The sequence below is a fragment of the Geotrypetes seraphini genome, chromosome 1 (assembly GCF_902459505.1).
Source record: "Geotrypetes seraphini chromosome 1, aGeoSer1.1, whole genome shotgun sequence".
Lineage (NCBI taxonomy): Eukaryota > Metazoa > Chordata > Amphibia > Gymnophiona > Dermophiidae > Geotrypetes > Geotrypetes seraphini.
The window spans coordinates 204,409,518-204,429,857 of NC_047084.1; the positions used below are offsets into that span (position 1 = coordinate 204,409,518).

At 43.1% G+C, this 20,340-nt stretch overlaps 1 protein-coding gene across 1 annotated transcript in view; it reads right to left on the reverse strand.

Annotated features, from left to right (window-relative positions):
- The window catches only part of MICU3 (mitochondrial calcium uptake family member 3), a 217,103-nt gene extending 199,349 nt beyond the window's left edge, over positions 1 to 17,754 (reverse strand). The window contains exon 1 of the mRNA XM_033944444.1: positions 17,089 to 17,754. Coding sequence (XP_033800335.1) covers positions 17,089 to 17,097 — 9 coding nt within the window. The 5' untranslated portion in view covers positions 17,098 to 17,754. The remainder of the gene's footprint in view (positions 1 to 17,088) is intronic.
- Positions 17,755 to 20,340: the final 2,586 nt, after the last annotated feature.

Consider the following 20,340-nt stretch of genomic DNA (forward strand, 5'->3'; position numbering starts at 1 on the left):
ATTCAAAATATAACATTCCAAAGTTGTATATAAAACAAAATAACAACCACAACAAATCATAACTGGATCCAGACAGCAACTTACCACTTTTCATTAAAATTTTCATCACTCTAAGTACAGTTCATTAAAACTGATTTAAAAAAAGAAAAAAAAAACTATAATTCATTTTCTAAAAACCCAAATAATAGTAAATCCTTTCCATCAGTATATATAATTAGAAAGTGCCTCGACCAAGGTTGCAATTAAATTTATGTAAGCCCATGGAGAATTATTATAATTTATTATAACTTTAAATACCCTTTGCTAAGTTGTTTTTTTTTAAACTACCGTATTTGCCGGCATATAAGACGACTTTTCAGTACCTTAAAATCCTCCCCAAAGTCGGGGGTCGTCTTATACGCCGGGTACTGTTTACATCACAGTTCTTCAACCGCCGGTCCGCAGAAAATTCCTGCCGGTCCGCACAGGACCGGCGAGATGGACCCGTTAAATTTTCTGCCCCGATGGTGTTTGCAGAAATCTTCTGTTCCTCCCAGCCTCGGGTGATCAAGACAGGCGGTCATTCCCTCTGTGAGTCTCGCCTATGCGGAAACAGGAAGTTGAAACAAATAGGCGGGACTCAGAGAGGGAAGGTCCCGACGTTTGCAGCCTGTCTTGATCGCTGCCCCTGCTGAGTCGCCGAAGAGGGCCGCGGGGAAAGTGCAGGCAGAGAGAAGATGGTCAGCGTGCGCGGGGAGGTCAGCGTGTCGATTGGGGCCATCAGCAGCGTTTGTGCTGAGTCTGCCCACGTGCAGGATGCGGCGGGTAGGGGCCTCCGACTCGTCTTGGGCGGCTGGGCCTGCGGTGCAAAGCTGTTTTTGCCGGCTTGGGGGGGGGGGGGGTCGCGAATCGGAAGAAGGGGTAGTCTTATACGGCGAGTATATAACAAACTCTATATTTTAACTGTAAAAGTTGGGGGGGTCGTCTTATACGCCCAGTCGTCTTATACGCCGGCAAATACGGTACTCATTTCAAAATTCATTCGTTCAATCATACAGTCAAATCTACCTTCATTCATACTAAACCATATTCGTAAGTAAAACAAAATACTAATCATAACAAATCATAACTTGATTCCAACATCCATTCCTTCCTTTGAGTACTTGGAATCATCCCATGACCTGTCTCCAGGGTCTGTATGGGTGTTGGGACTGGAAGCCTTCATTTGTTCGCAGGTATCGCTCTCCACTCTGTCATAGCTCTAGCACCATCATACTTCTTTTAGTTTTGCTTGAGATCCTCTATCTGTCTTTTGGTAGTCATAGAAGACCAGGAGATCTACAAACTTAACTCCAATGACAAGCGCACAATATACCTGCTCGTATCCCATTTAACTAGCAAATCTGACACATGTGGTCTGAAAGTCACATATGAGACTCCTAGGACACACAGACGATTGTTATAGTCAGGTAGTTACCGTATATAGGAAGGAGTCCTACTACATAGTACTGTGCCACTCCATCTGGGATAGGTTTCTGTCTGTCACAAAAAGTGGACTGCAGGCAAAGGACTCTGCATTTGGTTTTTCCTGTGGTTATGAATCATGCGGGTGTCATAGATGCGAACGAAGGGCCCACTGACTCCCACTGCTAGGTAGTTATTACCTTGGGGATTAACCAGCTGTCCGCTGTACTCTGATCAGTTAGCAGTTCAGAGCGCTTGCTTACTGCTTTATCGGAGGTTATACTGCCTGATCATTCCGTCATCTGCTGCACTCCAGAAAGTGTTAAGCCATATCGGTACTGTTGATTGATTCTTTAGCAGTCGGCCGCTCCTGTGATTCAGATTCTCTCACCAGCATGTGGCAGAAATTTGACCGAGAAGATGATTGGTGTGTGGTCAGTATGCATACTCGATAGCGGAGCAGCAACTTGAGGGCTAAGGACTGCTGAAAAAGAGCAAAGACACCTTCCTTGGTGACAGGGGGCGTGAGCACAGCGCTAATGGCCCTTCCCTCAAAGCGTTTATAGTGTTCCCACTCCATAGACTCTGTCGGCAATCAATATAGTCCGACGAGGCTTAGCAGCAAAACAAAACAAAGAAAAAAATCCTCTTGTTTCTTGTCATGTGGTAGTTATATTATTCATGTTCCGTCCCAAATGAGACAAGCTCTCTTCCCATTGGTTGAAAAACGGACCTCAGTCGAAGCACTTCCTTTACTTATAAAAATAAAAATAAAATAAAATCATTAAACCAGAAAATTAGTTTGTAAATCTCTTTTATTCATTTAATCCATTGAATCCAAGTGATCTGTGAGAAATTTTTCCAACTTTGCAGGCTCTTTATAATGAACAGTATTTCCGCTGAAGGTAACTTTCATTACTGCTGGATAAAGCAGCCCATATCAGGCTCCCAGATGCTGCAAACGAGGTCTCAACAACAGGAACTGCTTTCTTCTTTGAGCAGTAGATTTTGCAAAATCAGGTATCAAATGAATTGTATGGTTCTTATATTTCAATATTTGTGACTTTCTGGCAGTATTTAAAATTTCTAAAGCCTGTTGAAATCGAAGTAATTTACATTGCAAAGGTCTTGGACCCTGCTGACCGTTAGGCAGTTTGCGTGGAACTCTGTGAGCTCTTTCTACCTCTAATGAGAAACGCAGCTGCAGAGAGAGTAACTTAGGCAGGAAATCCTCTAAAAAAGAGATAGGATTAGCTCCTTCCAAACCATCTGGTAATCCCCAAATCCTGACATTACATCTCTAATTCCTATTATTAGCATCTTCCAGTTCATTAAAAATCCGGGTCAGATCTTTATAACCTATTTGAATCTTGTTCAAAAGGTCCTCCAATACTGTAACCCTTTGTTCTACCTTATCAGTCTTCTGCTTACATACTTTTAATTGAATTGACAGAGTATGGACCTCCTCTTTCACTAATTTAAGTTCAGCATTGTTTTCAACAAGCAGCTCTCTAAGGGATTTGAATTCTGCCGTCATCTGTTCAAATTCAAATGGATCTTTGGGCACTGGTATCTTAGAGGGGGTTGGTGGATCTGGTTTAAGGCATTTTGCATTTCCCCTTGCTGTAAATGCTACTTCAATTTAAGATTGCCTTCCTGTGGCCATCCTTATAGCCCTAATATTCACAAATAAAAATTTACCTTTTCAGAGGAAATTTTTTTCCTTATGCTTTAATAATACAGCTCAAAGGTGCAGATGGAAGAGGAGAAGTGGAATCAACCGATTCTTGGCTGCCAGCAAGCCATGCCTCCCATCAAGAAGATGTTATAAAGACTGACTATCTTCCAAGGGACCAAACAATTAATGCAGAATTCTGCTGTAACTTGCTGTTCCGAATGAAGGAGGCATTGAAAGAAAAAATGAGAGGGAAGCTGTAAAAAAGAGTTCTCTTTTTGTAAGACAATGCACCTGCTCTGAACGTCACCAAAACAAAAACCATGTTCTTCCCTTGGAAAGCTAAGCTCACCGATCACCATCAGTAACATTCTCCTTCAAGAGATCACCAAGATCAAAATATTAGGAGTTATCCAGGAACAAAAACTCAACTACCATGAAGAAATTAGTGCAGTAGTTAGAAGTTGTTTTCATAGACTGTGTATGATTAAATCATTAGCTTCGTTTCTTGATATAGCTTCCTTGAATATCTTAATTCATTGGTAATATCTAAGTTGGATTACTGCAATTTGTTATACAAGGGAATTATTCTAAAAGAATTACGACAATTACAAATAATTCAAAACTCCGCAATAAAACTCATCACTAAAAGGAAAAAATTTGATCAAGTAACACCTCTCCTTCAGAAAGCACACTGGTTACCTATAACACACAGAATCTCATCAAGATAGCCTTATTAACCTTCAAAATATTAACAACTAAAGCACCACTATTTCTAGAAAGATATCTTATTCCATACACTCCCATAAGAACCTTAACCTTTTCCTATCGTAATAAATTTTACATTACGCTGGTTCCAATCGTAATTATTTTAGCAAAGTTTTGTATTATTCACCGTTATCATTTAAAGCTATTGTAAACATATTGTAAATAAGTCATAAGTCTGTAAATTCAAATATTTTCTGTTCCTGGCTCTTTATTAGTCCATACAGACTGTTTATCCACTGTCTATGTCATTTTTGGAATGTCCTGTCATCCAGGACACACGATAGGAAAAGGTTAAGATCTAAGGACAAAAATCATAAACACACGACGGGATACAATTTTTTCAGTTACAGCTCCACAAATATGAAACTAGATGCTAGCCCATATTAGGAAAGAAAAGATACTTAATAGATTCAGAGGAACTCTAAAATGTTGGCTGTTCAAAGATGCATTTGAAACATTAAACTTTCATGAGGCTACCCAACTTGTAATGGAAAAGATATTTTACTCCTCCCCTTTATGTTTTTACCTTTTTTGTCTTTCTTTTCCTTAATTAATTGTAGTTCCGTATGCTTTCCTTCTGTATTGGTCTGTTTTTGTCCATGTCTTATTGAAATCTGAATGTAGTTGGTTTTCCCTATTTTTTAAATTATGCATCGCTTTGAATTATGATTTTTAATTAAACTTGAAACTTGAATTCAGGGAATTTTAACCAGGATGAGGAGAACAGGTCTAAAGAGCAGTATGTAGACTTTCTTGCTCTGATTCTTTCTAGTGCAGCGTGTTAGGTCTGCGACCGATAGGACGAGTTGGGGTAAGTAATTGCCATCAGAGAAGTAGGGGGTGGTGAGATAGTAGAAAAGAGCATTCTTGCACAAATTGTTACCTTCACACCTACATAAGGTAGGTTGACCATCTGAGCTCCCCTGTGTCATTGATGCCATTTGAATGTCTGGACACCAAACTTCTTACTGGATGATGCACTTCTTAATCCCATTTTGAACCTGACCCAGTGGATCGGGAGCAACTGAAGATTGCTCCCGCTCCACACTAGACTATCTTGGAGATCACTGATAGGTATTGAGGGTGGAAGTGGGTAAATTGGGAGGGCTGTTGAACTGGATCAGGGGATTACTGAATTGGCTCGGGGGGGGGGGTGGGGGGTAGAGGAGACTGATGAATTGGTTTGAAGATGAGAGGGCTGAATTGGTGCAAGGGGGTCAGGTGAAACTACTGAATTGGTTTGGGGGGATAGGGGTGAGGGGTAGATTGGTTTCCTGTTGGGGGGTGTCAAGGGATCAGGGAGCTCCATTAACATTTGCAAGTGCCCCTTCTAGTTTGTGTGCCTCAGGGCCGGTGTAAAAACCAGCTTTAAAAAGTTTTGCTGTCCTCATGTATTCTCCTTGGGAATGGGAATTTGTATGCTGTATTTGGTTTTTTTTTTGTGGCTTAAGCATTTTAAAGCTGACATTCAAAGCTGTGAGCACTGGAGGATTAAGCGACTTGTCCAGAGTCACAAAGAGCAGCACTTTGCTTTGATCTCACAAGCGCTGGGTGTAGAGGCAGCAGCTCTATCAGTGAGCCACACCATTCCTTGGAGAATGGGTAATACACATTGATATTTCAGTCCCATCCAAGCTATTCCCTGTCCATACCCCTTTGAAATCTATCCATGATGTGGATTTCGAGTGTATATAATAGCTTTGTAAAATTGCTATTTGCAGATGCAGCTGACCTGCACATATAAAAGCCATTTAACATACAGATGCTTCTGAAATAATCCCCATAATCTACCAAATTAGTCTCTCTCAGGTTTATGAACTGATAAGCTTGTAAACAGAGGGCCAGATGCACTAAAGTCAGTGATCAACCAATGATCTTCGCTAAACCAGTTTTGACTGGGTTAGCGACGATCACATTTACTGACCCGATGCAGAAAACAGCTCACTGCATGGTTTTCTGCATGATCGCTCATTCTCCGACCTGACCATGCAAATAAGCTCATTAATATTGAAATGCCATGTAAACTAGCAGAGGGACTGATGCTCTAACATGACTTCCTGATGCACAAGAAAAGTGATCGCTTTTAGCGATCCAAAAAAAGCGACTGGTCAAGACCAGTCATTGACCTGTCCCACAGATACAAAAATATTTGTAACATGCCAAACCTTTTTTTTTTTTTTTAAATAATGGGCACAGATGGTGTGTGTGTTAAACATGCACAATATCTGCTTCATTAAAAAGCCCCCTGCTGATGACGGCCCTCCCCAATGTTCCCCCAACAAACCAGCACCAGGACCGACCCCCTCCTCCCCAGCAACAAAAATGACTGGAGGGATGCTCACTCCCTCTGACCATGCTGACCTCCCCCCCAGCCCCGTGTGAGAAAAAATTGGCAGCAAGGATGCCCACCCCCTCCTGCCAATGGAGGCCCCAACCATTGCCTATCCTATTCTTCCCACCCAAAAAAAGGCAGGATGGATGCCCACTTCCTCCTGCCACTGGATGCTCCTCCGAACCTCCCCTGACATCCCCCCACCCAGTACCTTTTTGTGAAGAGAGCAGGAGAGAGGCTTGGTCAATCCCAGCTCTGAGGACCACCAATCCAAAATGGTGGGCATTCCCCTCAGTGCACTACGTGTGGCACTGGGAGCGGCCTAAGGCCCTGATTGGTTCAGATGTCTAAGGCCCCTCCCAAGGGATACAGAGGGTGGAGCCTAAGGCCCTGATGGGGGGGAGGGGAATAGCCAAAGGAAATGGGCATCCCTCTTGCCACTTTTTTGTCATGGGGGGGTCGGCATGGCAGGAGGGAGTGGACATCCCTCCTGCCATTTTCGCTACCATGGGGGGTAGGAGTTGGTCCTAGTGCTGTCAGAGAGGGCAGGCATGTGTAACACACACAGCATCTGTGCCCTTTAAAAAGAAAAAAAAAAGGTTTCCTGTCCCAAACAGCTGAGTGGCAGAAGGCTGCTTCAGGAATTTCCCTGCCTTTCAGCTATTTGGTCTTCCCCTGCCAGTTCTGCACATGTGTGAGAGTCATTCTCAAAGCAATCAATCAGACGGGAGAGACAGGGATTACGACAAACCTCCGCGCAAGTCATATGCATGCAAAATTTTTAGTGCATCAATAGCTCTTTTAGAATCGGTCAAAAATTGGATTGGAGCGGACTAACGCAGTCTTACCAATCCTTTTTAGTGCATCTGGGCCAAAGTCCCCATGTTACCATGTGAACAGGTTGTCAAGCTTAGGGATTTCTGAACAAAACAAGAACTTGATGATCATCAGTGACTACTATAAATGGATTCCCTTAGGGCAAGGATTCTTAACCCAGTCCTCAGGACACAACTAGCCAATCAGGTTTGAATATTAATGGGTTAAAATTACATGCACTACCTCCACTGAATGCAAATTTATCTCATGCATGTTCATTGTGTCCCAAGGACTGAATTGAGAACCCCTGTCTAGAGATATGTGTGAAAATGTTTACAGCCCCATGCAACAGGAAGTTCTTTTTCACATTGGGAATATAATGTTGCTTCATATCAGATTAGCAAAGGAGACAAAGTGGTCTTGACTAGCATAGTCCATCTGAAAAAGTGACTGAACTTACATCTACAATCAAGACTGAAGTATAATTAGGATTAAAGTATGACATGTGCTTGCTTGCACAATAGCTGGTTTACTTGCAATAAATTACTTGGCACGAGCCAGTATCCATTGAAATGGAACATTGTTGGGGGTACACTGCTGGTTGCAAATTATTGCATGAGACAAGCATAGTAACTTTTGAAACCAAGAAAAGATTTAGCATACACTGTTTAGTGACTGATGCACTTTTAAAACCGTTAGTAGAAAATATGGTTTTTACTCAGAGAATAGTTAAGCTCTGGAACAGCATTGCCAGAGGATGTGGTAAGAACGGTTTCCAAGTTTTATTAAAAATTGATATACCGCCTAAAAAATTGTCAAAGCGGTTAACATCAATCATATTTACAAAATTTTAAAATTTAAGGGGAACAATAATTAAGACTGATTACTAACAAGACTTAAAGAAACAATCAGGGAAGAGGGAAGAAGTACAATATATAATAGGAAAGAAGAACATAAAAGGTTAGTGCATGAGGGGGAAGGAAGATGCTGGTTTAAAAAAAAGGTTTGGACAAGTTCCTGGAGGAAAAGTCCACAGACATGGGTGAAGCCACTGCTTACCCTGGACCAGTAGCAATGAATGTTGCTATTATTTATTTATTTTTTGCCAGGTACTTGTGACCTGGATTTGGCCACCTTGAAGATGGGATACTGGGCTAGGTAGACCAATGGTCTGACCCAGTAATGCAATTCTCATGTTCTTATGTACTTGTATGGCTGTGCTTTTCACAGGATCTGGTAAAATGTGACCAAAACTTTAAGCATTTTGTGAAGTAAGTCACATTTCTTCTTATTACATGAAGTTAAACATGAAGGCAGATAAAAAACATATGAGCTATCTAGACTGCCTATCCATGCCATTATTGAGAGAGAGTTTGTTGCCCCATAAACAGGAATTACTACTATTAATCATTTCTATAGCGCTAATAGACATACACAGTGCTGTACACATCATATGCAGGTGTTTTCTCTCCCTAGAGGGCTCACAGTCTTAGGTATGTGTGTGTTTGTGTGTGGGGTGGGGGGAGGGGGGGAGGGTTGTACCTGGAGTGTGAAATAATTTGCCCAAGGTCACAAGGAGTGACAGAAGGAATCAAACCCAGTTCCTCAGGTTCTCAGATCATGGCTTTAACTCCACTGCCATGAATTAATATTATACAGTAATTTACGATGGCAATAGGAACGCTCTGAAGCACCTGTTGGATTGTATCCTGGAAAATTTCAGCTGCAGTTGAAATACCAAAGAAAAGAACATTTGTATTGCCTAAGGCTAACACATGGTAATTTAGTGAGAAGTCTCATCTATCTTTAATTGATAATCTCAAATCCATCTTACTGAAATTAACAGCTCTATGTAAGCAGCACATTATAGCACCAGCTGTAGGTGATTTGTGATGTTCCCTTAAAATTACGTGATTAAGTTAACACAAAGATAAATGACATTCATTTTTTTTTAGGTTTTGGAACTACATGTGGTGGGACCATTCAGGTATAATTCTCTCTTACTGATGGACATTAAATGGCAATTGGATTAACAATTTGATCACTGTGTAGATGAATCTGTTTATCCTTCCATTTATCTAATTTGTAAAACAGACTACTATATTTTTGAAGAAAATGTTGTATTTTACAAAAGTCCTGGCCTAGGATATCTAACAATTTATGTAAAACAAATGTTTCAACTCAGTAAATTTCCCTCTAATCCTATACTTGCTTAATGGAATATTGGATTGGTGAGACTTTGGATTTATTGCCAAAGGATGTGGTAAAAACAATTAGAGGGGCATAATCGAAAGGGATCGTCTAAGTCCGTTTGCGTCCAACTCGCAAAGTCGTCCAAAGTAAAAAAACAGCCTAAGACACATTTTTGAAAAATATGTTCAGAATTTTTTTTTATTTCGAAAATCATCTAATTATACGTTCTGTCGATCAGATTGTCCAAGCCACTAAATCGTCCATCTTTATACCACATTTCTGTCCAACTTTTCGTCCAAGTCAAAAACGCCTAGAACAAGCCCTTTTGGACATGGGAGGGGTCTGCAAAGTGATGGACTGCACACCCAGACATGGCACCTAAATAGTGGGGTACCTTACAGGGTACTGCTGTGAACTTCACAAAAAGGGTGCCATGGCTTCTCCTCACTACAGCTCCCATATAGGTCATGGTAAGCCCCCCAAACCACCTCCAGAATCCCCTAGACCCACTTATCTACCACCATAATAGCCCTTATGACTGCAGGAGCCACTTATATGCCAGTAAAAAAGGGGTTTGGGGGTGTATAGAGCAGTGCACATGTTTCAATATCAATGCAGTGATTATAGGGTCTTATGGGCATGGGTCCTCCTCTCTATGGTCTAAGTCACAACATCCAAGTTCTGTCGATCATGGGCTGTATAACTTTCGGTTATACATGCTGTACGACTAAGTCTAAGCCGGCCCACGTCTTGCCCAACTCCTGCCCTCGACACTCCTTCCAAAGCACACAGTTTAGCTTTGGTCATTCAAAGGGCCGGATTAAAGAGTAGGCCTAGTAGGCACGTGCCTTGGGCCCGAGGAGTTCAGGGGGGCCCAATGCACTACTACGATGACGTCACATCATCTACAGCACCAGGATGCCTTCCACTTTCCTGCCGCTATCACCAGCGGCACCTGCTCCCCCTCCCCCCCCCCCCCCCCCCCCGACTAGCAGGCTCTCTCTTTATTGCAATTTGCCTGACAGCTTCTGTAACATTAGGAAATCAATTCCTTCCAGCAGCCTCAGCCCACCTCCAATGATGCAACTTCCTTTTTCCTCGGAGGCAGGCCCCGAGACTGCTAGAGGGAATCAATTCGCTAACGCTACGGTAGCTTTCAGGCTTCTGCTCATGCTAATTGAAGTCCGCTGGCTTGGAGGGCACAATTTTACGGACAGATTTGCTGGTAAGAATGCTCCTGAGATGCAATGCTGGAAGGGCTTACTAGGCACCTTCTGTTTTAGACTTTTTTTTTAAATTATTACTTTTTGCTTGGTTTTAATCTCTGAAAGCTAAGTGAGAAATGTTTTAGTCCAATAAAATGATGGGCATTAAATTTTCTTTCCGCCATGCTCCATACCTCCTACCCAAATGCAAAATATAAATTGGTGGGCTTCCCAGCTGAAGATCTCTTCCTCTAGGAAGAAAGGGGGGATTTGTTCAGAGATGTTTGGAGATTGCATAGAAGAAAAACTGTACACTGACACTGGTATGGTAATCTTTGTTGTTTGTTTTTGAATTTAAAAAAAACAAAAGAAAAAGAAGTAAATAAATGGGGGCAGGGCAGGGGGCCCAGTGGACTTGTGTGCCTAGGGGCCCTCAATGAATTAATCCTGCCCTGGTCGTTCAGTGGCACTATGTAGGCCTAGGTCTAGAAATACGTCCAAAACCCGATTTTATTATCGGCACTTGGACATATTTGGGAAATGTTCGTCCAAGTGCTGACTTAGGCCGGTTTTTGGAAGTTTTTCTCTTTCGATTATGAGCCTCATAGCATAAATGGATTTTTAAAAAGTCCCAAAGCATAGATGTGGAGAAATCCACTGCTTATCTTGGGTGAAAGCAATTATCCTGGGTGAAAGCAATATGAAATCTATCTACTTTCTGGAATTTTACCCATTCCTGGAAATTAGATACTGAGCTCGATGAATCAGACTGTATTCCTCACCTATGTCATAGCTTCCCAGAGTAGTGCTGCCCGATTCAGTGGAAAAATTTTCAATTCGATTTGGCCGAATTAATTGATTTGTCAATTCAATTCACTTTTCCTGCCCAATCGGGCTTTTTTTTTTTTTTTTTTTTTAATGGCCTGGCAGGTTTATTTTGTAGCCTCGTCACCCACCCTTTGCCTTCTCCAACCCCACATTGGCACTGTGGTGTAAACAAAAAAGACTTTTCCACTCTCTGTTAGATCCTAGCTCACGCTCGCTGTCTAACACCAGCTCTGGCAGAATACACATGACATAGAAAATACAATGATTTTTTTTCCACCATTTGTTGTCTGGTCATTTTATTATTCAAATCGTGTTGGTCCCAGGCTCTGGTTTCTGCTTTGTCTTCTGTTAACTCACTTGCCAGGGTTACCTGCCCATTTGATGTTTTCTTCTTTCTTCTTGCTCACCATCCAAACCTGTACCTTCCCTTCCACTGCCATATCCAATATTTCTGTTTCTTTCGCACTGTCTACCATCTCTCTCTCTCTCTCTCTCCCTGTCTTGTGCCCTGGGTCAAACCTCTCTATTCTCCCTCATGCAGCATCTCTTTCTCCCCTCCATTATCATGTGCAATATTTTTTCTCTCACCATGCACCATCTCTCTCTGCCTCCTTATGTTCAACATTTTATTTATTTATTCATTCAGTCTTCTACACCTTTCTCCCAGGGGAGCTCAGAGCGGCTTACATGAATTTATTCAGGTACTTAAGCATTTTTCCCTGTCTGTCCTGGCGGGCTCACAATCTGTCTAATGTACCTGGGGCAATGGGGGGGATTAAGTGACTTGCCCAGGGTCACAAGGAGCAGCGTGTGTTTGAACCCACAACCTCACGGTGCTGAGGCTTTAAACCCGCGGGCTCGCACTGCAGGGAAGACGACAGAGAGCAGGAGAGTCTGGGCGGCAAGAGCAGGGCTTGGAAGGGGAGAGCAGGAGGGCGTGTGAAGTAAAGTTTAAAAAAAAAAGTCACAGCTGGATGGGTCTAGACGCATGCGCATACCATCTACAGATGGTCTGCGCATGCGTTGGAATAGCAGATCTGCGATCCATGCCGGCAGATTGGGGGCGTTCCTCTGATCGCCCCCATCTGCATATTAGAGTTTAGGGAATTCATTGGACCTGCTCGGATTGGACATGGATTGGGCCCAATTGGGCAAGTTCGTGAATCTAGCCTATAGACAGGATGAAGTCAGTCAGATGGCAGGTTCTAAAATGATCACTGGATTATCCAAATGTGTGAGATCGAGATCTGCAGTTTTAAGCATTAGATTTTAATTGCAAATTCTGGTCCATTCCTCCAAACTTCCTTAAATCACTCCTCATCTTTTTGATGCTTTTCAGAATTATCTACCTGCTGAAGGATAAAAGCAGAGCAGCCAAGTTTTCCAGTTCAAGGAAGGAAACTTTTAGCCAGTTCTGCTTTACAATGTACATCCCAAAGCAATGTGAGTGTACCCATTAAAATTGGTACTACTGGTTTCCTAATGCATCAGAACAAGTTTGTTAGAAATCCATAATATCCACCCCTGGATTTGGATACCTTGGGCTAAAACAGGGGTGGGCATCCCCGGTCCTCGAGGGCCAGAATCCAGTTGAGTTTTCAGGATTTCCCCAATAAATATGCATTGAAAGCAGTGCAAGCAAATAGATCTCATGCATATTCAATGGGGAAATCTTGAAAACCCGACTGGATTCTGGCCCTTGAGGACCGGAGTTGCCCACCCCTGGGCTAGAATCACTAAAGATAGCGACTCTATCGCTGTTGGCCAATTCTCTGGCTGATTTTCCAACAGTGATTGATTCACTATCAAGTTTGTATGCAAACCCACCGACAGTAGTAACAGGGGAAGCAGCCTCCTGTCACGGCTTCTGCTTTTTTTTTTAAATGGAACAGATGTTCTGCGCACCATCTGTCCCATTAAAAAAGCCCCCCCTCCCCCGCGCAAGCACTCCCGAGCCACCGCCCCCCCCTGAAACCCCAAAAAGATGGCAGGAGGGATGCCCAATCCCTCTTGCTCAGAAAGACCCTCCCTCCCCCCGAAGAAAAAGGCAGGAGGGATGCCTGCTCCCTCCCTCCGAAAACACCCCCTTGGGTGCCGGATAATTGAGATTCTACTGTATTTAATATCTATACCTAAACAACTTTCAGAGTTTGAGGAATTCCTCCCTCAAGAAAAACATAAAAAATTCTAACAATTAACAGTTTGTTTACTACAAGTAAATTCTTAGCTAGAAACATATTCAATACATTCGATGTATCTTCTAGAACAGGGGTGTCAAACCCAATCATAGAAGGGGCCGAAATCTAAAACACAGGCTAAGTTACAGGCCAAATTTTTATTAAGATAGTCTTAGTAGAAGTATAGATCTTTCATCGGATTACAGTTTAACATTCACAGTGTTACAATATAACATTACATAGGGTTTCAACCTCTCCAACCCCACGCCGGCTCTGTGGTGTAAACAAAATAAATAAAAAAGACTTTTCCTCTCTCTTTTAGGTCCTAGTTCATGCTTGCTGTCTAACAACAACTCTGACAGGATACACATTTCAAATATGGCATATTGTAATCACAAAATAGAAAATAAAATTATTTTTCTACCTTTTGTTATCTGATCATTTTGGTTTTTCCATCATCTTGGTCCCAGTTTCTCTTTCTGCTTTAGGTTTATCTTCTACTAATTCTCTTTCCAGTGTCTGATGTCCATTTTTCCTCTTCTCTCTTGTTCCATTCCCTCTTTATGCCTGTCTCCAACATATTGATTTTTCCCATTCAGCTTTCTTAACTTTTTCTTTTCTGTTTTGCCGCTGTCCACTCAAATCCTGTCCTCTTTATCACCCTTCTTTTTAAATTTTCAGTTACCTCTCAATTCACCATCTTTTTTCAGTCCCTAGCTCTCCCTTTTCTCATCTCACTCCTTTCTCTCCCTTCAGAAAGGGAGAGCTAGGGACTGAAAAAAGGGGAAGTTCCCGAACCACCCCTCCTGCCCCGCCCTTGGTACACCACTGTTGCGGGCCACATAAAATGGCCAGGCGGGCCGGATTTGCCCTGCAGCCTTGTGTTTGACATGTGTGTTCTAGAACAGAGTTCTTCAACCTTTTCACATCTACGGACCAATGGAAATAAAATAATTTTTTTGTGGACTGACACCAGTCTGCGGACTGGCAGTTGAAGAACACTAAGTCGTGGCCTATACCCTGCCCATTTCCATCCCAGACCCCGCTCCCATAATAGTACTAATTGTAACACTATGTTTTCAATTCATTTTTCATATATACACACAATACAATCTTATTAACAACACATAATGGTTAACCACAAAATTAAACTACACAAAGCACACTGTATGCTTCTCAACATTCATTCCTACCAGAACACAGATAAAGCACAGTTACTTACCAACAGGTGTTATCCAGGGACAGCAGGCAGATATTCTTTACGCATGGGTGACGTCACCGAAGGAGCCCCGGTACGGACCTTTTTAACTAGAAAGTTCTAGTTAGCCGCACCGCGCATGCGCGAGTGCCTTCCCGCCCGACGGAGGAGTGCGTGGTCCCCAGTTAAGATAAGCCAGCTAAGAAGCCAACCCGGGGAGGAGGGTGGGACGTAAGAATATCTGCCTGCTGTCCCTGGATAACACCTGTTACGGTAAGTAACTGTGCTTTATCCCAGGACAAGCAGGCAGCATATTCTTTACGCATGGGTGACCTCCAAGCTAACAGAGAGGGAGGAGGGATGGTTGGCCATTAGGAGAATAAATTTTGTAACACAGATTGGCCGAAGTGACCATCCCGTCTGGAGAAGGCATCCAGACAGTAGTGAGTAGTGAACGTGTGAACTGAGGACCAAGTGGCAGCCTTGCAGATTTCCTCGATGGGCGTGGAACGGAGGAAAGCCACAGAAGCAGGGGTCAAGGCAAATGACCTTAAAATATGCAATGTCACCTCAGTAACAGCTATACAAAAATAGACAAATATACCCCCTCCCCTTTTACTAAACCGTGATAGGGGTTTTTAATGCAGGGAGCTGCGCTGAATGCCCCTCACAGCTCCCGACGCTAAAAACCACTATTGCGGTTTAGTAAAAGGGGGCCATTGTGCAAAATATAGACAGCAGATATAAATTCTCAAAATGGACACATTTTGATCACTAAATTGAAAATAAAATCATTTTTCCTACCTTTTTGTCTGGTGATTTCATGAGTCTCTAGTTGCACTTCCTTCTTCTGTAAATCCAATATTTCTTTCTTTCTTCCCCCTCCCCCTTTTCTTTCTGTCTCTCTTTCTTTCTCTATCCCCTTGCCCCCCCTTTATTTCTGTCTTTCTCTCTCCCCCTGCCTGCCTTTCTTTCTCTCTCCCCCTGCCCCCCGCAAGCCATCGCGCCATTTCTCCACTTCCCCGATTCTTTTTATTTCTCCCTGCTGCCCCCCTCCCCCAAATCTACCACGCCTATTTCTCCTTGCTCCCCTGAGCCAGGCCTGGCGCGTACAAGTGCCAGGCCCACACGCCTTCACCTCCGACGTCAATTCAGACATCGGAGAGGAAGCTCCAGGCCAGCCAGGCAGCAATTGGCTGGCCCAGAACTTCCTCTACGTCAGAAATGACGTCAGAGGTGAAGTCTTGTGGGTCCGGCGCTTGTACACGCCTGGCCTGGCTCAGGGATGAAGGAAGTAAAGATCGCAAAGGCAACGCGATCAATTCGCGTTGCCTTTCTGATCTACTGGTCGATCGCGATCGATCATTTGGGCAATCCTGCTTTAGGATATACTGCTGTTATTGCTTCAGTGGCCAGCACTGGTACAAACTACTGTGGGAATAACCCTCCACTTCTCAAATCTGTAAAGCAAGGTGGGTAAGGACAACTGATTAGATTCTGATAAATGCTTAACACTTGATAATGTACTTTTGTAAAACACTGATAAATTATTTGACTTTCCATGATATCGCCACAGTGCATTGAAAATCCTAGCTGTTATCTCTTCGTGTCACATGGCTAGTGCAAACAAAAGGTATCCTTATCTTTTCCTTTTCTATTTTGATATTTCATAAAATAAAAGAAGAAGTAGCAGAGTGTCTACATAAAAGCATTCAGCCCTTAAAGTATGTTTTTATTCTTTTATACTATTCCCGCTACATGAAGAATGACATGTTAGTAATGTAAGGATTCAGGGCTAATCAAAAGCTTGGATGATTCCACAGTCGCTCTCAAAGTCTTTTATCAGCTGTTTCCAAAACAATATTTGTTTCCTATACCTGCTTTCCCATCTCCAGCATCCATTACTTGACAGAGCAGGGGTAAGCAAGCATGGTCCTTGAGGGCCACAATTCAGTAAGGATTTCAAGATGTTTACAAATAATATTGTGGCAGGGACACCTAACTGACTCCTTATGGGCCCACTGTGTCCCAGCCCGACAGAGCAGTTCAACGTGTGACTATGGTATCTGTCTTTCAAGTGCCTCCCATGCACACTGCTGGACTATGTTTTCAACAGCAAACTTTCAAAACAAAAGAAAACTTCAAGCAGTCTCAGTATTTCAATGAAAACTCCTGCTTTATTTTTTCTGGGTTTCATTCACCCTCAAAATAGGCAGGCTTGTCAGGATTACAGTTCTCAGGATAATGTCCAAACACAGCAAAGGAAAAAAAACAACCTTTTGTAATCCTCATGGACTGGACTGACCCCAATAGTATCCCTCCACTGAAGGATCAGGATTTGGAAAGCTTCTTATCCCTTCCCCCTACCACACTGGTGGCAAAAAACTTATCTTGGGTTTTAAATAGGTTTCTTTACTTTTAAGCATATTCCCCCAAAAAAATTTTACACATACTTTTGCCATACACTTGGTCCTTGCACTGCTATGGCTGGGTTGGCGGTCTCAATTCACTTCGTCTAGCCCACTTGCCAAAACTGCAAAGCTGGGATTTCATGTAGTACAGCCCCGCCGTTTCCCAGTCTTCTCCCCAAGCTAGGGTTCAGGGCAACAAGGTCAGGCAACTCTGCCTTATACTTTCTTAAATGGAAAAAAAAACCCTTACAGGATTTTCAGAGAGAGAAAAACCTCCAAAATAATTGTCACAGGACAAAAAGCCAAACATAAGCTTCTGCTTATGGTACTCTCTCTCTATTAAGGAGCCCCTCCCAGCAGGGTAAAACATTCAGCCCTAGGCTCATACTGCTCTAGTGGAAAAAAAAAACCAACTAAACAAGGCAACAGGCTTTACAAGCTTTCACAGAGGAAAAATTACTCTGACCTGTTCCAGGCTGCTCCACTAACCCCCTCTTTTACTAAGGTGTGCTAACGCTAACGCATCCATAGACTAACATGCAGGTGTCAGCGTTTAGCGCGTGCTAAATTGATTAGTGTGTATTAATCGGTTAGCGCACCTTAGTAAAAGAGGGCCTAAAACTCCATAGATTCAGGGTACTGCTCTGCGTTTGAAATGCACTCTCCAATCTCAGCTGGATTCAGTTTCTCCATGCAAACAACTCCTAACCCATCTGTGGATTCCCAGCTGCTCTCAGCTCTCCTGTTCTCACCCAGCTCCTCCCCCACTGCCTGAGCTCTGCTGCTGGAAAAGGGCTCTCTCAATCTACACCCCTCCCCCTCGATTAACTCAGGTGCAGTTTTGATAAACTGGCTGATTCCTTGCCCAAATTCTGGGCACAGGGGTAGGCCTAACATAGGCTGGTACTGGATCAAAGTCCATTATCTCAGGATCAGGGAAGCGCAGCGCAGGGGTCACTGCCACAATATATATATGAGATCTATTTGCACACAATGGAAACTATACATATAAATCAATCACAAGCATATTAATTGTAGAAATCTTTAAAAAAACACTTGGATTCTGGTTATTTATCCCTGAGACAGCGGAACCAAGTGTAGCTCCTAGTACTTATTTAAAATTTGAAGGTATACAAAAAAAGTATGAATTCTTTAGAACAGGGGTGTCAAACTAAAACGCAGGCAAAGTTGCAGGCCAAATTTTTTATTAAGATACTTAAGGGTCCTTTTATTAAGGTGCACAAATCGATTTAGCACGCGCTAAAGATTAGTGCATGCTAAATGCTAAGGCATCCATTATATTCCTATGGGCATCTTAGCATTTAGCATGCGCTAAATCGGTTAGCGCACCTTAATAAAAGGACCCCTTGGTCTTAGTAGAAGTATACGGTTACAACCTCTCCAACCCCACACTGGCTCTGTGGTGTAAACAAAATAAATAAAAAATACTTTTCGTCTCTCTTTTAGGTCCTAGTTCACGCTTGCTGTCTAACACCAGCTCTGACAGGATACACATTTCAAATCTGACATAATCACAAAATAGAAAATAAAATTATTTTTTTTACCTTTTGTTGTCTGATCATTTTGGTTTTCCTTTCCACCATCTTGGTCCCAGTTTCTCTTTCTGCTTTTTGTCTACCTACTACTAATTTTCTTTCCAGTGTCTGATGTCTATTTTTCTCCTCTTTATTAAATATTGAACTAAGGCCAGTACTGGGCAGACTTGCAAGGTCTGTGTCTGTATATGGCCATTTGGGGGAGGATGGGCTGGAGAGGGCTTCAATGGCTGGGAGGGTGTAGATGGGCTGGAGTAGGTTTTGACAGAGATTTCGGCAGTTGGAACCCAAGCACAGTACCTGATAGAGCTTTGGATTCTTGCCCAGAAATAGCTAAGAAGAAAAAATTTTAAAAATTTAAATTGAATCAGGTTGGGCAGACTGGATTAACCATTGGGGGTCTTTATCTGCCGTCATCTACTATGTTACTATGTATTGATTTTTCCCATTCAGCTTTCTTAATTTTTTCTTTTCTTTTTTTGTCTCTGTCCTCTCAAATCTTGCCCTCTTTCTCACCCTTCTTTTTAAATTTTCGGCTACCTCTCAGTTCTCCATCTCCTCTCAGACCCTAGCTCTCCCATTTCCCATCTCACTCCTTTCCCAGTCTCCTATTTCCTTCTATCTACTCCCCATTACCACATCTCTCCTCCTCTCTCCCTGTGGTCCAACATTTTGCTCCCTCTCTTTTTGTTGATCTTCTTTCCTCCCCCCTTGATGGAGATGCTGCATCTCTCTCTCCCTTCCACCCCTTGGCCTAACATTTCTCACTCCCTTCCATCCCCAGATCCAACTTCTCTCTCTTTCTCTTCCTAACTGCCTCCATCCCATCTCTCTCCCTGTCTGCCTGCCTACCTTCCTCCCTTCCCCCAGGTCCACCATGTCTCCATTTCTCTTCCCTTCAAGTATCTCTTTCCCTCTTCTTCCACACCACCCCAGGTCCAACTTCTCTCCCTTCAGAACATTGCCCACCATCTATCTCTCTGTCTTCTGTTTCTGGCCCCATAAATTCTCCCCCCCACGTCCAATGTGGCACTGCTTTTAATACCCTCTCCCTTCCTACTTAAAAAAAACAAAACACCCCCAAAACCCAGAAACACCCCCAGAACCAGTTAGTCCAGGAGGCTTGCTCAGCCCAGGATGTCCTCTCCCTTCTCTCCATGCAGTCCAATGTCGTCATCATGCTGAAAAAGTAGCCTGTGGCAGTGCTCCCGGAACTTCCCCTTCTCACAGTCCAGCATGTCTTCCCTCCTGCGCCAGTCCGATGTTGCCATCACGCTGAAAAATCTGCCAGCCTTGGCAGTGATTCAGCAACGTTGTCCTTGGCTCCCCTTCCTGCTTTCCATCTGTGTGGTGTATCTCCAATGATGTAACTTCCTGTTTCCACCCGGGTGGACCACGACAGATGGAAAGCAGGAAGGGGAGCTACAGACAACATTGCTGAATCACTGCCGAAGCCAGCAGATTTTTCAGCGTGACGGTGACATTGGACCAGCACGGGAGGGAAGACAAGCTGGGCTGTGAGAAGGGGAAGTTTCGGAAGCACTGCTGCAGGCCACATTAAACGGCTAGGTGGGCCGAATTTGGCCCGCAGGCCTTGTGTTTGACACTTGTGCTTTAGAAGCATGTTGATTGTGGCTGCAAATTTAATCAGTTGTAATGATTAATACTTTAAACCAGTGTCTCGCAAACTTTGCCAAGCCATGGCACACTAAACATGTTAGCCACAGCTCAAGGCATC